General features: G+C 41.4%; 1 protein-coding gene across 9 annotated transcripts in view; it reads left to right on the forward strand.

Annotated features, from left to right (window-relative positions):
- Positions 1 to 26,794, forward strand: part of ANK2 (ankyrin 2) — a 749,119-nt gene that overhangs the window by 411,358 nt on the left and 310,967 nt on the right. For 5 of the 9 annotated variants that reach the window (XM_077476754.1, XM_077476789.1, XM_077476784.1 and 2 more), the window contains exon 1: positions 15,615 to 16,363. The exons of 3 other annotated variants lie outside the window; for them this stretch is intronic. In XM_077476754.1, the coding sequence (XP_077332880.1) occupies positions 16,241 to 16,363 (123 nt within the window). In that variant the 5' untranslated portion in view covers positions 15,615 to 16,240. Of the gene's footprint in view, positions 1 to 15,614; positions 16,364 to 26,794 lie in introns of those variants that run through there. One more of the 9 variants, XM_077476782.1, reaches the window with a different exon arrangement.

Consider the following 26,794-nt stretch of genomic DNA (forward strand, 5'->3'; position numbering starts at 1 on the left):
ACTTGTGGGCATTGATAGGTGGCACTTATGGGCATTGATTTGTGGCACTTGTGGGAATTGATAGGTGGCACTGTGGGCACTGGCAGGTGGCAATAACAGGTGGCACTGGCAGGGGGTACTGATTGTCACAGATGAGGTGCCTGTGATCCTTCCTCTTCGGGAGCGATATCCCTTTAACATAAGCCGGTGATCAGCTTTTTTTTCTCTATAAACGATTACTGAGCTTTTGTTTACATCATGTGATCAGCTGTCATTTTGCTGATAGCTGATCACATGGTAAGGGTCCAGGATCGGCCCCTTACTTGGATCGGTGATCACCCGAAACTCAGTGACTCGGTGATCACAGCGTGCACGCCGCGAGCATTACAGGGAGTGTGCACAGGGGAGGACGTCCTTTATATATTATATATACAGGCATACCCCACTTTTAAGTACACAATGGGGTTTATTTACTAAAGCTGGACAGTGGAAAATCAGGCTCCCTTCTGCATAGAAACCAATGAGCTTCTAACCCCAGCTTCTTCAATTGAGCTTGGGTAATAAAACCTGGGAAAAAAAAATTATGTAATGTTTTGTTGGATCCAGCAGGAAGACTAAAGGGACTGTGTCACTCATGCATGCATTGTCGCTGCTCACCATCCTTGTGGTCTCCTCAAATGGTGACAGGACAGTGCATGCATCCTTGATCAGTAGCCACTGGCATGGTGAAAAGAAGCCAAGCTCCCCTGACCCTGTCCTGGTGCCATACTCGCGTGTGCAGCCGATGTAGCATTGCCAACATCGAGTTCCACCTGATGGGCATGTCACAAATGAGGCAGTTGGTGGGCAGGTTGCGGAAATGACCACAGACTTTTCTGGCCTGCCTCAGGAGATCCTGTAAGCCTGGGTACCTGCTTAAGAACTGCTGCACCACCAAATTCAGGCCAAACATGGAACATGGGTCAAGTGTCCCTGTTGGAGGATGGAGAGAAGGTTGGTGTCATTGTCGCATACAACCATTCCTGGCTGAAGATGGCATGGCGTCAGCCACCTCTGAGCCTGCCCCTGAAGAGCTGACAAAATCTCTGCCCCAGTGTGGTTCCTGTCCCCTAGGCAGACCAACTCGACACTGCATGGCATCTTTTAGCCTGACTGCTTGCATAGCCCCTTGAACGCTTATGGAGCACCACTGGTTCAGAGGACAAATCTGCAGAAGAGGCCATAGAGGAAGAAGAACAGGAGGGGGTGGAGGAGAGAGCTGTGGCAGAATCACCACTAGCATTTTGAAGGTGTGGTGGCAGAACAAGCTCCAACAACACTGAACCATGTCCTGCATCTTTCCCAACTGCAAGCAGAGTTACCCAATGCACTGTGAAGGAAAGGTAATGTCCCTGCCCATGCCTGCTGGACCATGAGTCAGCAGTAATATGGACCTTACTGCTGACCATCCTGTCCAATGAGGCAAAAACATTGCCTTCCACATGCCGGAAGAGAGCGGGAATGGTCTTCCGTGAAAATAAATGCAGTTTTGGAACCTGCAACTGAGGTACAACACATTCCACAAATTCACAAAAGGGGCAGAGTTTACAAGCTGAAAAGGCAGCACTTGCAGTGCTAGCAATTTGGCCAAGCTAGCATTTAGATGCTGAGCATCTGAATGGCTGGGACCGAATTTCTTTTTATGGTACAGCAAGTGGGGTAGGGAAATGTGCTTGCTAAAATCAGATGGTGGTGTACTGCTAGCAGATTGGCTGTAAGTACTTGGGACACCTATTGCTATACCTTTATTCTTCTCATTGCAGTTTTTTGAGAGGACTGGAGGTATAGTAGGGTTGGAGATTCCAGATAAGAAGCAAGGATAAGTCCTTTTTCTTTGATGTGGGTCTTTTAAGTGCTATTGCCAACAGAATGCATGGCAGGTCATCATATGTCTGTTCAAGCATGTGGTGCGATCTGCTCCAGGAACGGTGCGATCTGCTGCACAGGCGTCCACACCAAGGAAATTTTAAGAGATAGCAGCGCCCTGCACATGCGGAACTCTGCGGTGTGATGCAATAAGGTGGCTGCGCTTAAGCTGCCCCCTAGAGGACATCCTGCCTCATTGAAGTTGTGCCTCCTCCTCCTCCTCCTCTCTTCTCTCAGGCACCCAAGTACAGCCAGTGACCTCATCATCCCCTCCCTCCCCGTCACTGCCTCTCCTTGGTGGCCTTCCAGACATGATGTATTTTTTGTTTATATATCAAATACACTGCCACTAACTGCATAACCCTCCTGCTTAATCTTATCCACGCCAACAATACTACACACGGCCGCCGTGTAAGCAGCCTTATATATTGTGTGGCGTGTACTTAGTCCCCCTGAGCCATAATTGGTCAAATGCACCCTGCCTTTGGCCAATTATTGCTCTCTTAGCAGAGCGAGCTGTGCTTGCCAAAGTATGCAGGTCAGGTGCATGCTTTGGCCAATCAGCATACAGCAAGTGCATTATGGGGCATTCCGCAGAGCTCGAATTTTCTGCTAACGCCCCATATGTTCAGTTCATTTTAGAACAAAGGAACACCCGCCGTGGGCTCATCCCTATTTGTTTGTCCATATTTTTCACTACTGGAGACATGTTATGTGTATTTTACTACTCTAATATCACTGTAATTGTGTTGTACTTATATATCTTGTACATCTACGCTAAATAAATGAGACCATAACATTTTGATTGCAATAAACCTCACATTTCCATTACTTGATTATTGTCTTCCCACAGTTCTGCATTTCATTGTGTTTATCATGTTTTCCTTCATATTTTCTGAGCTTCTTTAGCTAAAAGGATGTTGGGGTCAATTCACTATGACTTAAATACCGCATGAATTTTTAAGTTAAAGTAACTCATGCGGTATTTGTCTCAAAAGTACTAACTTTAAAAAGTGTTATTTACCGAATGCATTAAATATTTATGATTTGTGATATGTATCACTTAAATTTAGTGTTACTTTTGGCTTTTTTTTTTTTTTGTTATTCATTTTTTATGTGGTAACACTGCACCAGAGGAAGATAGTTCTGTATACAAAGGCAGTATAAGTATATTGTGAAAACATTCTAGTGTGCTTTCATCCATAGAATGATCTCCGTCTGATGAAATGTTACAATTTATTTTCATTCCTGAGCTCAGGGCAGAACATGCCACACGGATACATTGTATACTTTTATCTTACTGGCCAGTGAAGAGTTCCCCTCATTGTTATTTTGTACTTTGCTAAAATACAGACTGCCTACTGTCAGGTGATAATTAACAAATGTATGCGTTCTTTAGTGAATTGAATGGTTTATTTTTCTCATTTTTTTTTTTTTTGCGCCATTTACCTCACATTCTAAATTTTACTTTGATGAAATTGACTCTCTTATTATCTCATTCCATATTTCCAAAAAATGGGTCACATGGCCTTCTTATCGCATGCAAAATCCTTTTGTGAATTGACCCCATTGTTCAAAATTACAGTGCACCATGTATGGTCAGGTTTACATGAAGATAGCACCAATGTGAATATTTTTCTTAATTAAAATAAAACTCTATAGTAACAAACAGATTTAAAAAAAGAAAACAAAAGCCATAAAGAAATATGGGGGCACTTTTCTAAAGTGCATGTCAGGACAAAATAAAAAGTGCAAGTACGAAATAAAACCTGGTAATCTGCCAGAAATGCATTCACCTCCACAAGTTCTGTTGTCGACCAATACAATACAATACACAGTATTTTTGTGGACTGAGTGGTGTCAGCCCTACTCAGTTGCCTTTTGTTAAACTACCCCGGCCCTCCCACTCTCCTCTTTAAAGACACTTATTTTTTCTGTAATGTTTGCTAATAAAAATTAGAAGGGCACATTAGACTGCTTGAGGTAACACAGTGGTTTACTAAAACTGGAGTGCAAAATCAGGTGCAGCTCTACCTGGAGGCAGATCAGCTTCTAACTTTGTGCCACTGGTGACCCGCTCCCGCTGTGATTGGACACAGCAGGCACCAATCAGCTGGCCCGATGTTCCCCCGGCACCTTGCAGTTGTTCCGGAGAGACATAGAATGGCAGTCTGCCTATGTAAATAGGGCAGATGGTCATTCTGTGAGAGGGGAAGATGAAGATCTTGTATTTCTGAGTTCTGCTGAGCATAAAGTAAAAAAAAAATGTTTTTTTTTTAATTGTCGCTGTTTTTTTTGTTTATAGTGCAACAGATATAAAATGCAGAGGTGATCAAATACCACCAAAAGAAAGCTCTATTTGTGGGAAAAAAGGAAATTATTTAGGTACAGTGTCACATGACCACGCAATTGTCAGTTAAAATGATGCAGTGCCGTATCGCAAAAAATGGCCTGGTCATGAAGAGGGTAAAACCTTCTGGTTGACGCGTATAAACGCATTTCAAAAAAGTTATAAATTGATTTGCATTTTAATAAATATTTGATCCCCTATCAATTCACACAATTTCTGTCTCCCAGGTGTCTTCTATACAGGTAGCAAACTGAGATTAGGATCACACTCTTAGGCCCCTTTCACACTGGGGCGGGAGCGGAGTCGGCGGTAAAGCGGCGCTATTTTTAGCGCAGATTTACCGTCGTTTTAGCGGTGGTATTCGGGCACTAGCGGGGCGGTTTTAACCCCCGCTAGCGGCCAAAAAGGGTTAAAACTGCCCGCAAAGCGGCGCTTTGTAATTTTTCTTAAAATTACAAAAATGTTATACTTACCTGTTCTGTGCACAGAGCAGCTTCGATCCTTTTCTTTTTGGGTCCCCCGCAGGCGGTCCTGGCTCCTCCTCTGCCAAGTGCCCCCAATAGCCAATCTCTTGCTATGGGGCACTTGAGCAGGCTCACTCCCAAGCCATGCTTTGTCCATTCATACACAGAGTGTGGCTTAGCTCTGCCTCCCTGCTCAATACTCATTGGCTGACTGGCTGTGATTGACAGCAGCAGGATAATATGCAGAAAATGATTGACTATTTTTCCTTTAAACCCTTAAGATCCGTGCTATAGCCGAATGATGGCTACAGCGCTGATCTGCTTTGCCAGGAGGCCGTCAATAGACGTCCTCCCCTTTGCCCTATCTGTGCTCACCGAGTCAATGAGACTCGGGTGATCACAGATTGGAGTAAAGGGTCGATACCGCCCCCTTACCACAGGATCAGCTGTCAGCCAATGACAGCTGACCACATGATGTAAACAGATCGGTAATCGTTTTTTTTTCTTTCTCATGCTGACAGCGCAAGGAGAAAAAAAAAGCCAATCACAGGTATTGTGCAAGGGACATCTGTCCCGAAGAGGAAGAGGCAAAACCACCTTATATGTGCCTACCAGTACCGCCAGTGCCACCTGCCAGTGCCAGGAATCAGTGCCCACAGTGCCACGAATCAGTGCCCACCAGTACATGCCTGCCAGCAATCAGTGGCACCTATCAATGCCCACGAATGCCACCTATCAATGCCCACCAGTGGTGCTAATCAGTGCCCATCACTGCCACCCATCAGTGCCCATCACTGCCACCCATCAGTGCCACCTATGAGTCCCCTGCAGTGCCACCTATCAATTTCCATCACTGTCGCCCATCAGTGCCACCCATCAGTGCCCACCAGTGCCACCTCATCAGTGCCCACCAATGCTGCCTAGTAGTGCCCATCAGTGCCATCAGTGCCGCCTTATCAGTGCCCATCAATACAGCCTATCGGTGCCCATCAGTTTTGCCTCATCAGCATACATCAATGAAGAAGAAAAATGACCTGTTTGCAAAATGTATTAATAAACTATAAAACTGTATTTTTTTTAAATTTAGGCATTTTTTATTTTTTATAACAAAAAAATTAAAAACCCAGAGGTGATAAAATACGACCAAAAGAAAGCTCTATCTGTGAGAAATATATAAAAAAAAAATTATTTGGGTACAGTGTTGTATGACTGCGCAATTTTCATTCAAAGAGAGACTGGCCTAAAAGCTGAAAATTGGTCTGGGCATGAGGGGGGTTTAGGTGCCCAGTAAGCAAGTGGTTAAATTTGCTTTTCAAAATAACCAATGCAGTATTACAGAGGTTGTATAAAAAGTTCAGCATAACACATTAGATAGTATAATAGTACTTTATTTATAGAAATATACACATCACACCAAAAAGAGGGACAACTGAGGCTGCACAAGGGACAGAGAGATTTGGTCCCAAGAGAGGAACAGTCCATCCAAGTGAGAGACAGTTGGAAGCTATGCAGAACTGTATCCTAAAGGCACATATACAGCTAAACAGCAATAGTGTATCACACATAGACATGGTTTACGTATACTGACTTAAATTTCAATCAGATAATTAATATACGTATCTTGGCTTTGCCCTCAGGTGTTTTCTGGCAGGGCAATTAATCTTTACTAGAAAGTAAATGATCTGCTTGGGGCACCACACAGTTGGCCTTTCCTGATGAAGAGGGAGACTACATATGAACCAGTGTGGTCTATTAGGATTGAGATACCAACTCTTACTAATCTAAGTGCCAGCTGGCCAGCCCAGCCATTCTATCAACTTAATTCACTTTAAGCAGACACAACACACCCTGCTGGTAATTATAGACACATGAGTGCACCGAGCATCAGGCAGACCTTCAACTATTTCATGCTATTGATTTTACACATTATTTTCTCACAATACACGATTAGTAATGCGCACTAATCAATGTTAATTTGGTCAGTAAGAGAAAAATGCAGAATTGTATGTCAAGCTGAGACCCTACTTACAGTATCTGCCATGTACACAATTTCCACTATTGACATACAGGCAGATAAAAGCATTAGATAGCCAAATGATCCTTCTTGTTTGACTGCCGTCATCACTAAATTAATTTCATGCATTTTTGTATTACAGTAATAAATATCCTCAGTTATTGATCTGCAGTTTTTAGATGTTTTTTGCAGTTTCAGCAAAGGATTTCAGCCATTGCCTCACTTTGTATCCATAATGCTTTGTAAGCTATGGTTTCCTGTTGTTGGCAGTGCTTATTAATTGTCCAGTCTACAGGAAAAGCTGATCGTCAGCATCTCCAGAACAGGTGTTGATGTGTACCTGTGTAGATAAAAATATGGAGGCTCGTATGGATGATCTCTTCTTCCGACAATGCTACCTGCAATACACTTGTTATGCTGGTTATACAAATAACAGTTGGACTGATCTTTCAGAGGTCAATTTGACTGAATAGGCAGTGAACTGAGTATAGATTGTTTTCTCTGAAAAGGAAATGACCTGGTTCAAAATCTGATTTTTATTTGTTACATTGAACAATTGTGTTCAGTTAAAGAATCATTTGAAACTACTGACTCTATGTTGATTGTTTATTGCTGTATGGTCAGCATTGAGAAACTCGCATATGCAACAGGAAATTATGTAAACTATATTTTGAGGGCCTGGAGGACTCCAAGAATGTAAAGTGTGGACATTGAGGGAATGAGATGAAATTTGCCCAAGGCTTTGCTTAGCGGAATATTCACAAGCGTGTTTTAACTATAGCTAATTGGTAACAGGGTACCAATAATCATAGCTCTCAACTGTCCCTGATTTCGAAGGACTGTCTCTGATTTGGAATATTTCCTCCTCATTTGTCCCTCATTTTGGTCTGATCTTTATAGTTGTACATAAAATTCACTATTTATTTTTCAAAAAGTGCTAAACCTTTCATCCAATTTCTAAATTGCTGTATTTGTAAATTTCAAAAGCCAGAATAAAGGAATAGTAGTGGTTAAAAAAAATGCACTTGTGGGTTTAACTAATCATTATTTTTGTATAATTTTCCTTTAAGGCATGGCAGGGGTTGTGTCCTATGCCTACATACTTTTGATAATAGGTGTCCCTTGTTGCCATTTCAAAAAGTTGGGAGGCGTGCAATAATTCATGTAAAATATTTTTCTACCACATGTACTTTTAATGGCTGATTAATTAAGTCTCAATGAGGGAAAACCAGGGCAATGTTGTAGCTGTTAAGCTGGTCATAGATGGATCGCATTTTGGCTGGTTCACCAGGAATCCATCTGTGGGCAGGCTTGTTGAAATGAAGTTGATCCCCCCATCAAAACTGAATGCGGAAAGGAAAGAAAATTTCCTAATATTTGGCCAGCATTAGTGACCAATCAAAGTTCTGCCTTAATTCCCCCCCACCCCCCCCCCCCACAAAAAAAATTGGAGAAACTTTCATTTAACTCTGTGCCTGTCTACTGTTTACTCATATGTGTAATGGCAACCTGTGAGGTTAGAAACATGGGAGCAGCCAATGCTTCTCCCTGCATCTCCTCCTCCTTGTTTTCAGAGCGGCTGCCCCCGTCTTGTCCTCCTCCTTGGTGTCCAAAATGACTGCTTCTTCTCTCAGCCAATCGGGTCTCAGGAACCGCATCCTGATAGCCGGGAGGAGAATCAGGAAGACAATAATGAAGACGTCACACAACTGGGTGGGCTCAGGGTCCAGTGCTCTGTGCCCCTAGCCCACCCTGTTTTGAAGCCAATTAAAGCCTCTGGCTCTAATCATGTGCTTCTAAAAAAAACAAAAAAACATTGGAATCTATGTATATGACGCCCTGCATGTAGATTTCCTTTAATATGGCTAGACGATTAGTGGGCACCATTCTACCATTTTCGTTGGTGTTGTGGATGTGAAACAGTTGGGGATTGTATATATTAGCAGTGTGCAATACAGCACAGCCTCTGCATCGCACCGCGCTTCATTAAAAAATTGCAATGCATGCTGTACTTTTCTGAGCACACAGCACCTAAGCACAGAGGTGTGAACTGCCATAAAAGGGACAAGGCTTTCTGCTTTGTGACAGTGTTGGTAAGGCTGCCCCATCTTGCTAGTTTCAAGTACTTGACTAAAGGAAGAATGGGTATAAGGTTTACAATGGCTCACCAATGAATGCACGCAAACATGTTTAGCTAGAAGTTAGGACCACACTTATAGATGATACCTTGTCAAATAGTATTCTCACAATATACTTCATACAACAGAGCCTTTTATTAGTAGTTTGTCAACTGAGCTTTATCAAATATGATAGGTAAGGAATGCACTTTCCTTTTAGATAGGGACAAATCATATTCAGACTCATACAAGAATTAGTGTAGGGTGCAGTGCATACCTGAAGGTCATTAATGCCAAGCATAGGGTGAGTGGTAGGGCTCCTCAGTGGTCCAGAAGTCTTAACTATTGTTTTCATATGTAACTCTTTTCTCATTTAATTTAATAAATATCCTTTTGCTGTATGTCTAAGAATGTGAATTGGATGGTGGTTTCCCCGCATCCAATTAGCATAGCAGGAGATTGTGACCGGATCTCTATGAAATCAGTTCACACATCTTCGCGGTGGCTCCGGTGCGAATTGCACAAGAGTCCTGTGCGTCTTTTGGCCTGTTTCAGGTCCGAATTCAGCCCAAAATTTGATTGGTCACTAATGCTGGCCAAATATTAGGACATTTTCTTTCCTTTCCGCATTCAGTTTTGATGGGGGGATCAACTTCATTTCAACAAGCCTGCCCACAGATGGATTCCTGGTGAACCAGCCAAAATTCGATCCATCTATGACCAGCTTAACAGCTACAACATTGCCCTGGTTTTTCCTCATTGGGACTTAATCAGCCATTAAAAGTACATGTGGTAGAAAAATATTTTACTGAAATTGGACCTGAAACGGTGAATGGAGATGCACCAGACTCCTGCTGTGAGCTGCTGCGATCTTTAGTGTGAACCCAGCCTAAGCCTATTTTTGCTGTCACATACAGTAATGCAAAAAACATAACCCTATACATTGTATTGCATATGGTACCATTGCGTGGGGTTTAAAACACAGACTCCACCAATTATGTTCCGTATATTGGAAATGATCATGTAATTTGCCTGGTGTCTGGTCACATTCAGGGTCCACCACGGTGCTGGCATCAAGATTGCTTGCAGAACATCATTAATATCCTGTTCTGGTGCTTGTTGATTACTAATTATAGGGCACTGGTAGCAGTGTCTGTATGATACTTAATTTCTAGCTACTTTTACACTATTTTGTGGCATTCAAAAGGTTTTATCGTGAAGCCAGGCACCTGGACAACATAGGAAAACAGTCTAAATTCCAAATTTGCGTTGTCACAAAGCAACCCACTCAGTCTCTGGACAACATTCTCCAAGTTTGTTTTGCTGAAAAACCCAACAACGCCTTTTCCCTTTAAATCACAGCAGCTCAGAAAGCTGTGCCATCACATCATCTATGCAGAGAGTAATAATCGAACTGGCATTCTTGCCTACAGGAGATAGGAATATTTGTTCATTAGTGCACCTATATATGTCTCTAAGAAAGGTATTGTGAGTCTATGAATAATTATTAATTTTGTTTATGTTGACAGCTTCCTAACTGCATGGCACAGCTCCATACCATAATGACGTGTTTGATTTGACACACTCATATGAGTAGGCTTAGAGAATGTTCATGTGTGCTATTGCAAAAATAAATGTAATGTGTTATATTCAATTAATTCTGTGCTTTACCCATGGAGGGCAAAGCATCAGGTTTACTTTGCGACCTCCCCACCCTTATTAGCATACTTACCTTTATTTTTGTAGCTTGGCTTAGCTGGCCAAAAGCAATCAATGACACAGGTATCATGTTGCAGCTGCTCTATGTGCTTACACAGAAATCTTATGCTGACATAGCCAGTGACGTTCTGGCTTCATCCACTAGAGGACATGAAGGACTAGAAGGACTTTGGATGCAGACCGCTCTAGACTATAGGAGATGTAGATTGTAAAAAAGGACATGGTTCTGGAAACAGATGGGATGACACACTACAATCCCCAGTGGAGGGGAAAGAGCAGCTTCTACCGGACTGTGGGAGAAAGTCATTTCTCTTTTCTGCTAGAGGGCCAGTGCTGTGCACATCTTCCCTTAGCTGTGCACAGTTAGCAGAAGGGCATATTCTTGAGCCTGTGACTGCAGTCCAGGCGGTTGGAAGCCAAAGCCAGAGAGAGGAGTTTTGTGCTGAAGCCAGTGCCAATGAAATCTTTGATTTCCAAGTACCTGGGCCAGAGCTGTCAAATACTGGGACTGGTGAGTGGCCATTTGTCGTGTTCACACTACTGCCGCTAGCAGAGAGGAGCTAATTTTCATTTAGAAATATTAACTGCATGCAAGAATCCTCAAAGTGATGGTACCTAACTGCACCACCATAAAGATCGGGCCCCACCACATAGCTTTCAGAAGAGCTAGAGGCCGTTTAACCACTGACTGCTGTTATGGGGACCACCCACAGAGTTTCTTATATATAGCCAGAGACACTCTCTATAGGCTACTTACAAAGGATATTTGGGGCACTTACTGATTGCTTACAGGCAGGTAAACTGCCTTACTATTGCTCATCATTCTTAATATTGTTCATTGCTGATTGTCACCAACTGATACATTCTTGCACAGTTGTTTACTCTTAATTTGTGACAGTGCGCTTTACCTGCAGACAGACAATCTGGTGGCCATATCTGGTGACTTTTTTTTGGTTGTGTACGGTATACATATATGGTATTTATGCATACATAGGTTTTTGCAGCGATCCTCTTCCCAGCCAGGTGTGTCAGAAGGGATAGAGCTGCTTTGCAGAATCTTGGCACAAGAGCAGAGGATCTGATACATCCAGTGATTCCCCCCGGGTGTAATCGCTACATGTTGCTTTCCTGACAATCTTTATAGCCACCAAGAATAAATAAAATACCTGCTGCATCTAGAAATGGAGGCGCATGTGGCTCACCCAGATTCCTCATGTGAGAGCACTGGTACTTGATGATTTTCCTAGTGCTGTCACATGCAGGTTAAGAGACAGTCATGTGTAAGCTTAAACAATGGTGTCTTGGTGCTCACATCAGGCTATGTTTCTGCTAGTGGAATGGAGCAGAGGTGGATAAAAAAAAATGTATGCTGCTGGGGCAGTTTTGTTTTAAAACAACGCTAAACAATATGCTTAGTCACCAAAAATGAATGAATACACATCCACTACTGTAATCAATTTTTTCATGATATTATTTCTTACTGTGATTTTCTGCCTCTTTGCAATGGCCTCTGTGAGCTCTCAAACTTCTCCTTTTCCCCCTCAAGTCTGTATGTTTTGGAATGAGCAGAGTATGATAGTTGTGTTCAACTATGCACACTACTCATCTCATAGGCCATATTCCCTTGTCCATCTTTGGAGTGAGCAAGAGAGGGTGGTTACATTCCTGCATACAATGGGACCATGGAGAATGACCACAGCCACATCTCTAACAGGGAGTTGGATCACAGCAGAGAACAAATGAATTTGGAGATTTGGAGTAGGCTGAGAGCAATAGAAGGTACTTTTTTGAGTTTAGTGTCACCTTAAGACTGTATTTACTTTTATGCATTCCAGTAACGCACAGTAACATGTAATATTTTTCAGTGTGTTGTGGTGACATTCAATACAGTAGGTGTGAACTGGTCAACCCTGCATCATAACATACCTACCATATGTTGTAGTGCAGGGGTAGGCAACCTTTCAGGGGTTGAGATCTACCTGACAACATGGAGGTAATAAGCAGGAAGTAAAAACTAGTACATTGCTTAGTAAAAACAGCACCCGCTAACACATGTTGGCCACACATTTAACTATTTGACCACCCTAGATTAGTGATGGCAAACCTTGGCACCCCAGATGTTTTGGAACTACATATCCCATGATGCTCAGCCACGCTGCAGTGTATTTGAGCATCGTGGGAAATGTAGTTCCAAAACATCTGGGGTGCCAAGGTTCCCATCACTGCCCTAGATGTTAACCCCTTCCCTGACAGTGTCATTAGTACAGTGGCAATGCATATTTTTAGCACTGATCACTGTATTAGTGTCACTGGTTCCCCAAAAAAGTGTAACTTAGGTGTCCGATTTATCTACTGCAATATCACAGTCCCGCTATAAGTCACTGATTGCCGCCATTAAAAGTAAAAAATAAATAAACATTTCATAAATATATCCCATAGTTTGTAGACATGATAACTTTTGCGCAAACCAATTAATATACACTTATTTGGAAAAAAAATTACAAAAAATATGTAGCAGAATACATTTTGACCTAAATTGATGAAGAATATAGATTTTTGTAAGAATTTTTTTTTTATTGTATGTGTTTTATAGCAGAAAGTTAAAAAAATTGTTTTTTTTTTTTTTGCTTATAGAACAAAAAATAAAAACTGCAGAGATGATCAAATACCACCAAAATAAAGCTCTATTTGTAGTAAAAACAATTGTCATTTAAAGTAACACAGTGCCATATCACAAAAAATGGCCTGACATGAAGTAAACCTTCCAGAGCTGAAGTGGTTAATATAAGTACATCCTATAACTTTTTTTCACAGGTCTGTTTAGGCCTAATTCACACCTATGCAGGTTGCAGTTTGCATATTCCAGGTGCATTTTGTGTTTTTCAATACACATTTTTTTTTAAACTGACAGTTTTATTGATTTTCAGCAAAGAGGACAAGAGCATACAAGAGAATATACATGACAAAGCCAATAAGCGCCCATGGACAGTACAATCATGAATAAAGAAAAATGAAATAGGACATGCAGATCCTGCAGGGGGGGGGGGGGGGGATAATGTATATCAACTTCAGATTCAATGATCTCAATCACAGCAACATTAATACTACAATAGCACCATTCGTTATGACACCAGCCATTGCATGGTTTGATAGTTTGGCTGATAGCACAGCCAATGTGCAGTTAGCATTCCCGCCATGCCTTTTTTTTTTTTTAACTGTTTAAATCGATGGGTTTACTTCTACTTTAAACCATGTTAAATGGACTGTAGTGTGTTTCTGCAAAACTGAAAACCCCCTAAAAAAATTCATAGATGTAAACCAGGGGAGACATTTCTTTTTTTACCATGCCCCACCCGCAAGTGTGAACTAAGCCTTAATTAAGTGTGTGGAATGAACTAATAAAAAAAAAATAGAAGTACAGTTTATTAGGTGAAGGTGGGATATTCCGACCACAAAATACGTCAGATTTTTTTCGACCACAAAATAAGTCAGATTTTTTCAGACGGATTTTGGGCCAAACTTGTCTAGCATACACACGGTTGCACAAAATTGTTGGAAAATCTGATCGTTCGGAATGAGGTGACGTCAAACACGTAAGTCGGGAGTATAAAAGGGCCAGTAGCCAATAGCTTTCGTCTCTTAGTTTATTCTGAGCATGCGTGGCACTTTGTCCATCGGAATTGTCTACACACCATCAGAGTTTAAATGATCGGATTTCGTTTTCTGAAAATTTTAGATCCTGCTCTCAAACTTTGTGCGTCGGAAAATACGACGGAAAAAGTCAAATAGAGCCCACACACGATTGAATTTTCCGACACCATAATCCGATCAGACTTTTTCCGTCTGAGTTTCTGACCGTGTGTATGGGGCATTACTGTGGGAGCCCAGCTGTGCACACACTATGCATACACGCAGGCACACACTGCACATGCGTGAGCTGCGCTGCGATTGGCCCGGCAATCTTCTGGGACCTGTGACATTTCCCAGAAGATTGGAGGGAGGGAGGGGGGAGAACTTACTTCTGGCGCCGCAGAGCTCCGGGAGGAAATGGGAGCTGGATGCCTCTAAAAAGAGGGTATCCGCCCCCCCCCCAAAAAAAATGACATGCCAAATGTGGCATGTCATGGGGTCACTATCACTTAAAGTGGAAGTTCCATTTTTTGGTGGAAGTCTGCTTTAATACAGGTTCTGTATTTTTTTTTTTGTTTGTTGTTAACTTTTTTGTCTGAGCTATGTTTGTCCCAAACACCTAGGTGATTCCAGAATCACGGCAAAACGTGGGACTTGCGATGTCTCTATGTGTTAATGGCACTCTAATCGCTGTGCCATTTTGATGCACGATAAATGGTGCTGCAGTCACGTCAAAATTGCAACGTGCAAAGCTTGTCTCTCAAAAAGGAGCAGGAGCTTCTTTTGGGTGAAAGCGTCGCTCATTGCGATTTTGCTGTGATTGCAGTGCGATAACAACAATTGTTGTAATGTATTATTTTTATTATAGTGTTATATTATAGTGTTATTTTATTTCAGACAGGACAGAAAGTCTGGTAACAATAGATAGTTTGAAAATCAAAGCGAGTGACATATTGTAACACTTTGCACTTTATCATTTGTCGCAGTTTAGTCATATAGAAGATACATGCATTTTTTGCATACTTTTTTTTTTTTTGGTCAGTGTTTTACAACAATGGAAACAAGTACACGGTCCTTAATAATACAGAAAAAACCCTAAAAATGATAATGTTAAATAATAATAAAGCAAAAAGCGATAAAGAGCGTTAAACTGTGCAGCCACTTGACAGAGGATGTTGATGTGGATTCCTCCGGACTGTGATTGAAATGTGCTCCCAGCAGGAATATTCAGGCTGTGTGTTCTCTGGTTACTGTATGCAGGCTCACGCTTGCTTGCCAGCGACTTGCTACAGATGACGATATGAATATTCTGAAGACTGTTATTGCTTGTTCGTTCATGCATGTGAAGGGTGCTAGTCAAAAGCAGGTGGATGGGGCATAGCCAGACCTGCTTCACATTCGAGCTGCAATAATGTAATTAAATAGAAACTAGAAGCATAAGGGCAGAGGGAAGGAAGCAAGTCATGTGTTCAATCCAAGGCAGTCCTAGCAGCAGCAGCAGCAGCAGCAGCAAGTCATTAAGGCAGACTGCACCATTTTTATTCTTACTCCGCGATGAGGTGCTTGTGGAATTTAAAAGAGCTTTTCCTCCCCTACTGACTTCACAGAGGTGGCCTCTTCCTGGCTGTAGTCAAAGGACGCAGGCTTTGCTGAAAGGTCCCAGAAGACCTTTCTGGTTTGCTGAGGAGTTAGAGGATGGACTGAAGCTTGCCTTTACCTACAGTCAATGAAATTCTGGGATGGTGCCATTCTGAATGGTCACATTCTGTGATCTTCGCATTTTCTTGCGTTTTATGTACCTGCTGGCTGACCCTTGCTGGGCGTTAGTGGTAACTGTTTCTGTGCTCTGTGGGCAGTGCAATGCTCTCTCTCGACTGATGGGTCCTACAGCATATGGACACAAGCTGTAATTTTTCTGTGGATTGGAGGATTACAGTGGAAAGTTCTGGCTGACAGCCACATAGACTTAGTGGGAGCATAAAAAAAACCGCCCACAAAACTGGATTTTTTTTATATCTGTGGTAGAAGCTGAGTCCTTGAAGCTGGTATTTTCCTTCTCAAAATGGCTCATGCTGCTGCTTCCATTAAAAAAGTACGAGAGCTGGAATTGCCCAACATTGAGGAGAGAGAGAGGGAAAGGAAAAGGCGTAAGATCCCTAGGGATCGCCTAGATCGAAAACGTAAGGTATGAGGACTGTATTCTGTCCATTCAGTTCATGATCATCACAGACATGCATCTGATTATCATGGGGCACCGGTGTCATTCTCCTTGTCACTGGAATGTCATGCCTGTTTCTAAGCCGTCTTTTGTTGCTCAGCTCATATCTCTCTGGCTTTCCATCATATCATTAATCCTTATTCATTTGAATAGAAATAATTGCTGTCCGTGTAATTAAGCAGGCATAACAACACGCTATCGTATTATAACAAGGACATCTATATTCCAAGGCTGTGGCAGGCTGTTGCTGACTGTAATAATCCTCCTTCGTTATACAGAGATGCAGAGTTTCCCTGCATCAATGAATCCTGTGTGCAGACCCCACCTTCCTCATGTTTGATCATATCAGCTGGGTACCATGCCATTCCGAACAGCTGTGGGGACAGCATAGCACAGCATCTAATACAGAGAATGCAGATACAGGTGTGGCTTGTGCATTTTCCATGACAACCTTCTGCTGAAAATGTTCACCTTTTCAATACAAATGAATATCCCTTCCCTTTAGATACACTGGTCCCGCATTCTGGATGCCTTTCTCAGCTGGCATGTTCAAGAACACACATCTGTGCATGCGTGAGATATATATATATATATATATATATATATATATATATATACTGTATCAGAAAAGCTATGTCTGCTTGACATCTTGAGACAGGTATATACAGTGTGTGTGTGTGTGTATATATATATAAATATACACATATATACACATTCTGTATGTCCCACAATCAGAAAAGCCATGTCTGCTTTGAGACCTTGAGCCAGGTACAAGATTGAGCTGTGACTGTGTCTGTTCAAGCAGTCGTACATAATGTTCAGTTGCTACAGAATCTAAATAAATGATGCTTCTGCAGTCAATTATTGATGCTCTTTTTTTTCCTGCAGCATGGACCTCCACTAAATCTGCGATTATTATAATCATTGCTGTTATTTTTTGACATCTTCATCATCATCAGTCTTCGTACTTTCTGTTTTGCTATGTAAGCTGCAAAGCATTGCAGGGTTATATACCATTTTATGCATTGCAGTAGCAGTACACTTGCTGGTTGCTGGGGATCTCAACAGGCTACACAGATATGGAATTTAGGAAATGTATGAACATTTGTCTGGTAATTTACGCAGGCTCACTTATGTGTTCTACCTGATTGCATATTAGTACATTGACACTGTACTCAGATGTATTTTTTGTTCTGTATTCTGTTGTGGTTCAATATATTAGGTGGAGCTGCCCAACCTAGAAATGTATTATTCGTGTGAATTCTAAAAACCTAGGAGTTCCTACTTCTATATGTGTTGATTTTATTTCTATGTATGCAAAACATTAAAGAGGATTCATATTTGAACATACCAGTAAAAGACTAGGATTAGGATCATACATTATACAATATTCTTGTACAATTTTCCCTTAGATTTACCAAAACCATATAATAGGAGGTGAAGCCTTCCAGCGGAGTTCCACCCAAAAATAGAACTTCCGCTTTAAGGCCTCCTTCCCGGCTTCTGATAGTGAAATTGAGCTTTTGGGGAGGAGGAGGTACCCTCAGACACTTTCGTTCTGGTTGCCTTAGGCGATCGGAAGCAGAAGTTCTCCTTTCCCCTCTCTCCCAAAGTCTTCTGGAACACAGGACAGGTGCTAGAAGAATTTGGGGCCAATCACAGAGCGCAGCGCTGTTCGCGCATGTGCAGTGGACAACCAGGTATGAAGCCGCAAGCTGTCACAGCGGGGTGCCCATAGTAGAGATGCCAGCGTCGCTGAGGGAGGACTGAGGAAGAAAATTGCTGGGGTGAGTGCACCGCAGGGCCGTGGGCCAGGTAGGTGTGTGTTTATTAAAAGTCAGCACACAAATAACACAAATAATAAACACACAAATATCTGGAACTCCGCTTTAACACTTTCAATTTGTATGCAAGGCCCTTGCACTACATAGCTGAAGGTAAATCTAAAGGAAATTGAATAAGAAAATTGTATAATCTATGGGCAGTCTAAAGCCTGGTACATATTACTATTTTTTTTTTCTTTTTTCAACCCAGCAGGGCTGAATGAAAGAAAAACTGACAGCTCAGGAGGAGTCACTGTACTAACCACGCAATGTTAGTGCAGCGATCTCCCCTGCTGTGCTATTTCATTCTGACAGGGGTGAGGCCCCCCTCTCAGAACACTCCAGTCAGCACTGTCAGCCATTGAGAGCCTATCGGCAGACCTTTTTCGGTCATTCCCCTTTGTCAGACTGGATGCAGTACACATGGGCTGAATGTCAGTCGGTTTCCATTGAACTAGCCGATGCCGCCATTCGGCCTGTCTGTACCAGGCTTTAGTTTGATGAATACCACTGAGAAATCTCTGTTCTGGTGCTGTTCTGGATAGTGGCGGGGGGGGGGGGGGGGTAGATCCTCTGCCTAGGTTTTTGCTGCTATCTGTGTTCCTACTGGGAGGAACAGCCATCTCTGTTTGCCCTTGTGACCACCATTGTCGTGGAGACAAAGAATAAGGGGGGATCCTACATTTTAGAGTTGTATTGAGAAGGTGCAAAAAAATGTTCCAGTGGGAACAAGCTGTCTAAGATTTAAATACCCTTTACTGTTGCATCTTCAAGACATACAAATCTTCCCGGCAAGACGCAGACAGGAAAAAAAATAACCTGGTTGGGGTTTTTCCCCTTACCTAAGCTAAACAAAACTTTTCAAATGTTTTGACTGTACATACACTTTAACTTTCAGAGGATTGTCCCTTCCAGCAACATAGGCCTTACTTTCTGGTTCTGGCTTAAAAGTTCTTGCCACAATCCTACATCCTAATATTTTTTACTCATTTCAGTGGCCTAGTTGAGAGGTGGGGCTGTGATAACTACACAGTGATCTTGAGTCAGAAGTGGTCTAAAAGGCCCTTTCAACAGTGCCTCCTGAGCACTATGTTACAGGCATGTGTTTTTAGATACTAATTATTGCCACTGATTAGAGTACATTCAGTTGCCAGATGGTGCAACATAATTACATAATCACAAGTGGTCAATCATGTGCTTTGGAACACATTGGGGTTGATTTACTAAAGGCAATTAGAGTTGCGCTCATTTCCCCCAGAGTTTAGTTTGTAAAGAATACTAAAGCGGGTACACGTTATTGGATGATGGAAATCAGCAGAGCTAACCGCATTTACTAAGCTCTGGGGAAAATAAGTGAAACTGCACTTGCAAAGTCCACTCTCCATTTGCCTTTAGTATATCAACCCCATTGCTTTTTATTCAGTTAACTTTCATGATTAAATTTTAGTTGCTCAATAATTTCAATGACCATTGACAATATCACAAAGCTCCAAATCAGTTACCGTACATTTCTGTTAAGAGTAGTAATTTTATTCCAGTAACATTTAAAATGGGCATCTGTTACTGGTCAACTATAGTCACTGTTTACTTCCATTTAGAGTACAGAAAATGTTCTGGTGAGCACTATACCGTTTTTACCCTTTTTGAAAGAAATTGATCATATGAACAAATCTCAAGGAAAATAACTAATAATCATGCATAGTGGCATGGCATCAGTTATAGATGCACAATCAAAAACTGGCAATAAGGCTTCATGCATACTAGGAGTTTCTTTATTTCTCCTCCTGACAGCAGCATTTTGTCAGAAAAAAATGTTTGACACTTGTAAACATGTTCAGCCGCGTCAAGCATTTGGGCGGTAAATCTGTAGTAAAGTGGAAAATTTACAAAAAATTTTTTTACCTCCTGCAAGGCTATGCTATACTGTGCTAGAATTATGTAAAACTTACCTTAAATTGAAGCCCTCACAACTGACAGGGCTTCCATCTTCACCAAAACTTCTTTCCGGGTTAGCGGGCTCCAGTCCTTTGAATGGCCAAGCCGCAATGATAACATGGTTTATGGCACAGAGCTGTGAAGGAATGCTACGTGTATGTTGTTCCTTCAGAGCGCATGTATCGGTGACGTCACTGGTTGCTACACAAGTAAATATCTCCTAAACAGGGCATGTTTAGGAGATATTTACAGTACCTACAAGTAAGCCTTATTACAGGCTTACCTGTAGGCACAACATAAACAAATGGACTTTACTACCACTTTAATTTAATTAGCAAGAATAATAATTTATTCTGGCCATTGAAATTAATTAATGCTCAAGTGCTAAATGCACTTAGCAATAATGCGTGTTTAGACACATTTACACGCATCAGTCGTTTCTTTTGCTCCCGAACACACTGGCATTGTTTTTTTTTTTCGTTATAGCGATAAATGCCCCAGCCTCAAAATACCTCTAAAAAGCTAACACGCAGGGGCATTTAGAGGCAGAAAAAAAATGCCAGATGCCACTGGGAGCAGCTGAAAATATGTCCAGTGTGCATGTGGCCTAAAGCTCTAGCCCAAAATCCAGTGCACAGTTATTCCTATTTAAGAATGTTATTTTTAAACAAATACATTTATTGTTTTCCTGCTATTTTTTTAAACTCACCGAACATTATTCAAGAGTCTATGTCATAGATATTGGTCACAATGACAGTGGCAAGAAAGGTGAGTTGTAGAGGTCATAGCTGCCAAAGGTCCCATGTTCTTGGGAAGCCCACTACTCAGGACATATGTTCTGCGTTACAATGAGCAGCTAAACCTATAATGGGCACTAAATGTATGTCTTGTGGGGATGATGTCTAACAAAAATGTGTATGAACATCATTCTGTTTTCATGGGCTCTACTTTAATGTCACATTATTAGCTTATTTTAGCATACTTACTGAAAACAGTGTTTCTCCAAATTGTACCTGATTACATATCATACATAAATGGCATCTTGAAATCCTGAAGTGTCCTTGATTAAACGAGAGGCCGATCACATGAGTTTGACAGGTCACACAACCAGGTGCTGTTTGTCGTGCTGTAATGCAAATTTGTGAAGAGCATACTACCACTTTATAAATATGGTGCATTGGTTAGTTAACCTGGCCATACATTACTCTGAGCCAAATCCTCCCCACTGTGTCATTGTATTCTGGAAGTTGAACTACCCCACTATCAGAATACACTGATCAGCGTTGCAGCCCATTGGTTGCGTGCGCTGATTGATCAGAAATTTTTCAACAAGCTCGTTCATGAAAAGTTGATTAATAGAGTGAATTCCCATGAATGAGAATTGCCATACATGGATTGAAATTCCTTTACTCCCAGCCTATATGCTCATTGGCTGTATGTAATAATCAAGTGGAAATTTTCAAACTAGCCTATTCATGAAAAGTCAGTAAATAGATCTACTTCTCATGGGATCGACCATACATGGATTGAAATTCAGCAGTTTCCTGTCTTTGCAGATGACACCAAGCTATGAAGTGGAATAACCTCCTTACAGGAGGTCTCTACCTTAAGAGCTGACCTCAATGCACTGATAAATAAATGATGTGCTGTGCTAATGATCTGCTGAACCTGCAGCAAAAAAACTAAAAAACAAAATTGTTAACTAAAGCGATGTGCCTATAAATTCAATCCTAAGAATAAAAAATATATGTATAAGTGACTGTTGTCGTCATACAGCCTACAACATCATATAGCGCGAATATACACACATTTCATAAAATATAAATATTGATACAAAAGTGATCCATAAAGTGCTCAGGTGAATATAGGTCCATGATACTATGACCATCCAGGGTCAGTTTTCAACATCCTTAATACAAAGATAATAAAAATTGATAAACATGACTTGATAGGTGACTGTGAATATAGTGAACTTCAGCAGTGATTACACTCAGGTGCTCCCCACCCCAAGGTAATGGTCGCTCACCTCAGAGTGTGTGACCTCGCAATTAAGTTTGGTCAGTACACGCATTTGAATCATCAAAACAGATTCCAGGTCAGGTTGCAAGGTCCAAATACTGCTCAAAGATGTGGCATCCTTGTATATAAAGATCAAAAAGAGACGTCCATAGTATAATAACGTTTTAAAGGATTTTATTTAATGCAAACAAACCCTATTATAGGGTACTCACATGTGTCTGGTGCATCAGTGCACCAATTTATAGTATGCCTTAATAGCGACAAGCCAGCTTATTTATTCATCTGTGATTCTCACACGTTAGTATAGGAAGTGATTAGTGCTAGCAGCTGTCATCACACTATTATAAGATAGGGGATCTTTGATTTGGTAGCTTGCAAGACCTTTACTACTATTTTGACCTTAATGCACTGTTTAATTGGACAACTATGTAGCAAATGAGGTTTAATGTTAATAAATGTTATGCACTTGGGGGCTAAGAATATGCATGCATCACACATACTAGCTGAAGTGCAACTAGGGAACCAATGGTGAAGAAGGATCTGGGTGTTCTGGTAGATCATAATCTCAATAATAGCATGCAATGTCAAGATTCAGTTTCTAAAGCAAGCAAAATCCTTGCTTGTATTAAGAGAGGCATGGACTCCAGAGAGAGAGAGTGAGGGAGATCATTTTGCCCCTGTACAAATCATCTGCAATATGCAGTTCAGTTTTGAGCACCAGTTCACAAAAAAGGATATATTGGGGAACTGGAGAAAGTGCAGAGAAGAGCAACCAAACTGATAAGAGGCATGGAGTAGCTCAGCTATGAGGAAAGATTAGAGGAACTGAATTTATTTTCTCTTGAGAAGAGGAGATTAAGGGGGGATATCATCAACATGTATAAATACATAACGGTCCATATAGTGAACTTGGCGTTGAGTTATTCATTCTAAGGTCATCACAGAGGACAAGGGGCATGCTTTGTGTCTTAGTAGATTGCTTTAAAAAAGAGATAGGTATACATAATATAACTGGATACTAACTTTTATAGAGAAAGTTGATCCAGGGAATATCCGATTGCCTCTTGGGGATCAGGAAGGAATTTTTCCCCTGCTGGAGCAAATTGGACCAAGCTTTGCTTTCTTTTTTTTTTCCTTCCCTCTGTACCAACTGTGGGTATGGTAATGTGTATATAGCATTGTAAAATGTTTTTTTTTTCTCCCTTTTATTGGTTGAACTAGATGGACTTGTGTTTTTTTTTTCAACCAGACTAACTATGTAACTAAGTAACTTTGTAACCAGCCGAATTTGGATCCAGGTATGGCCAACTTAAAGCGGGAGTCCACCGGGACTCCGCGTTTTTTTTTTAAAAGCCAGCAGCTACAAATACTGCAGCTGCTGACTTTTAAAATAGTGACACTTACCTGTCCAGCGCGCCCGCGATGTCGGCACCCGAAGCCGATCGCTAGGTCGTCTGTCGGGTCCTGCCGCCGCCATCTTGGGTATGGGAATCAGGAAATGGAGCCTTTCGGCTTCATTTCCCGGTTCCCTACTGCGCATGCGCGAATTGCGCTGCGCAATAAGGACGCTCCCCGCTGCCTCTGGGAGCTGTGTGTTTCCCAGCAGGCAGCGGGGCCCTTGTGGGAAGGGGCGGGCACTTGCGGAAAGGGGCGTAAGTTATGCCCCTTTCCGCAGAGAGCTGTCCTGGAAGTGGGTGCAGTTACCTGGATTATCCAGGTAACTGCACCCCCCTCCCCCCTGAAAGGTGCCGATTGTGGCACCGGAGGGGGGGAGGGTTCCGATGAGCGGAAGGTCCACTTTAGGGTGGACCTCCGCTTTAAATCTCTAACCATGGGCTATACGAAAAATCTATTAATTTTAATGGATGCTTTGTTCACTCTTTGACATGCTAATACTGGTCTCCAAATCAAAAGTTAGTTTGGAATCATGTTGCTCTATTCAAAGTTATAGGTAATGAATTGGAAAATCCAATCTATCCTTGCTCCATGATAGATGGAACTGGGCCAGTGTTGAGGCATGCAGTTTGTCTTGCTACTTTTTTTTGCATGCTATTCAATGTCAGAGGTTTAAAAGTCACATGAGTTATTAAAAACTTCAGTGTCTGTGGAAAGTTCCTTTGATAGCAAATGGTGACTCTTCGGGTGTTTGGGTCAATGTTCCCACTGCCTGTCGCGATGATTCCTTTTGCAAGCTACCACTTCACTATAGAATAAAGTGTTATAGCAGCAGGTGTGAGGAACCTCAGTAGCCAACGGGTCATGCTATATTACACACCTGAAAGTATTAGCTACCTGTGACTTTTCTAGCTCTTCAAAAAAACAAAGGCTGACCATAAATATATCATTTTCTTGTACAGCTTTCCTTTAGATTTACCAGAACCATATAATAAGAGGTCAAACCTAAACATAAATTTATATGCAGTCAGGCAGGCTCTTGCACTATATAACTGAAGGTAACTATAATGTTTGCCAGCTAAAGATTTTACATTCCAACTACTAAAAAGGTAAGTATTAAAGTGGTTGAGCACCCTGTACAACCACTTTTACCTACAGGTAAGCCTTTATTAAGGCTTACCAGTAGGTGCTGGAAATATCCCCTAAACCTCCATGGTTTAGGAGATATTTACAATAAAGCTGCGCACTGATGTCTATGGCACATGTGCCAATGTCTACGGCACATGCACACTTTAGAAAGGGCAGATCATGCCGTTTCTAAAGGGGTCATGCCGTGACTGGCGGCTCCCGTGCATGCACGGGAGCGACGTAGTGTGACTCCGGACAGTCTTAGAGGCGGAGTTCGTGGCCCCAGTGGGGACAGCTGTGACATCGCAGGGTTTGGTTTCAGGTAAGTGACACAATGGGCTACTATGCGATGCATAGTAGCCCATTATGCTTTACCTTTGCAGGAAAATAAAGAGGAAGTAAAACCAACCAGGGTTTACTTCCTTTTTAAACCTTTTCTTTTAGGTGCTGTTGACTTTCTTTTAGGTTACTTTGAAAAAAAAGTTGCTTTGGCAATAGTTTGAATTGCTATATACTGTATACCTCCCTTACATCGTTACATTGCTTTTTTTCAAAAGCTGTTATAAAGGTAAATAAGAAAAAGGAACAATTGACTTGTATTTTTGCCATGTTTTCTTCATTATTTTTTTTTGACGATTATGACTGCTTAGTTATCTGTAAATGTATGAAATTAAATCATTGGGGTGAAATTTACTAAAACTGGAGGACACTAAATCTGGTGCAGGTGTGCATAGTATCCAATCAACTTCTAGGTTTTATTGTCAAAACTTCATTGAACAAGCTGAAGTTAGAGACTTATTGTTTACTATGCACAGCTGCACCAGACTCTGTGTGCCCCCGTTTTAGTAACTCCCCAGCACTGTGTATTAATTCTTCATGGCTAAAGATGTTTAATTTTCCTAAATATGTGTGTTAAACAATTCCCCTCTTTCCCATCTCATATTGGGACTGTTATGACTTTAGGCTTGGTATTTGTTTCTTCTCCTGGAATGCACTTTTCAATTATTACTTTAAATCTGTGTCCTGGATGTGTCATTTTCTTTACAAAGCTTTGTGTCCTAATTCTTAGAATGCAAGGACATCTTTTTATGGATGTTAATTCAAAGTGAATTACAGAGCTCTACCCTTGGGAATATATACAAAGAACAAACAAATAAGCAAATAAACAATGGTGTTGTAATGCCCTCATTGATATGTTTTCAGGGAAAGTGACCGAAAAGATCAAAAATGTAACGTTCAATGTAACATTAATTTATCGATTTTTTTTTTTTACTGGAACCCAGTTGGCTTAAGTGATCATTAAAGGGTTAGTTCATCTTTCCAATATATTTTCTCATACATTCAAGTGTCCCTAATAGATTAAAAACCATTGTTCAACTTTGAAAAAAGAAACTTATTTTAGGACGAGTTCACACCAGAATCACACCACATTCCTGTGCGATTCCTGTGCATTCAGTGTGATTTGGCAGCCCATTAATTTGAGTAGGCTGCAAATTGCACAAAAGTAGCGCACGCACTGCCTTTGAAAATAGCAAAATTGCACTGCTGTACCATGCAATCTGCATTTTGGGTTCCATTAACAATGTTTTGGCAAAGGCAAATTGCAAAGGCAGTGTGCTTAGTTTGAATGTGGTGCAGGAAATGTGCACGGAACACGCCTTGTGGTGTAGGTAGTGTGCAGCCTCTCCCAAGCCTCTTAGAAAAATTCTTAGTGTAAGCGAAACTCTGTCCTGCCAAATTTCAATAGTATATAATCAATTAATTGCATTTATAGAGTAAATTTTGGCACTTTATATTGCCAGAACAGAAGTCAGTACTACACAATCACAACTTAGCAGTACTATGAACCCACATTATCAGTTGTATGGCTAGATATTTGACAGTAGTGTGTCAATATGGCAATTATAGCCTGTTAATCCGTTAATTTGTCTTAAGGTTGCAATGGTTGTAGATCTAGTGTTTTCAAATATATATATCAAATCCAATGACTTGGGAGCACGCCCGCAAGGTAACCCCCCAGAAGAGCGCTTCTCCCAGGGGGTTATCTAATGTGGGGAGGAGCTGAAAGAGCCGACGAGGGACTCCAGAAGATGAAGAT

Source organism: Lithobates pipiens, unplaced genomic scaffold (genome assembly GCF_037356315.1).
Source record: "Lithobates pipiens isolate NorthernLeopardFrog02 unplaced genomic scaffold, aLitPip1_a1.2 Scaffold_13, whole genome shotgun sequence".
In the NCBI taxonomy this organism is placed as follows: domain Eukaryota; kingdom Metazoa; phylum Chordata; class Amphibia; order Anura; family Ranidae; genus Lithobates; species Lithobates pipiens.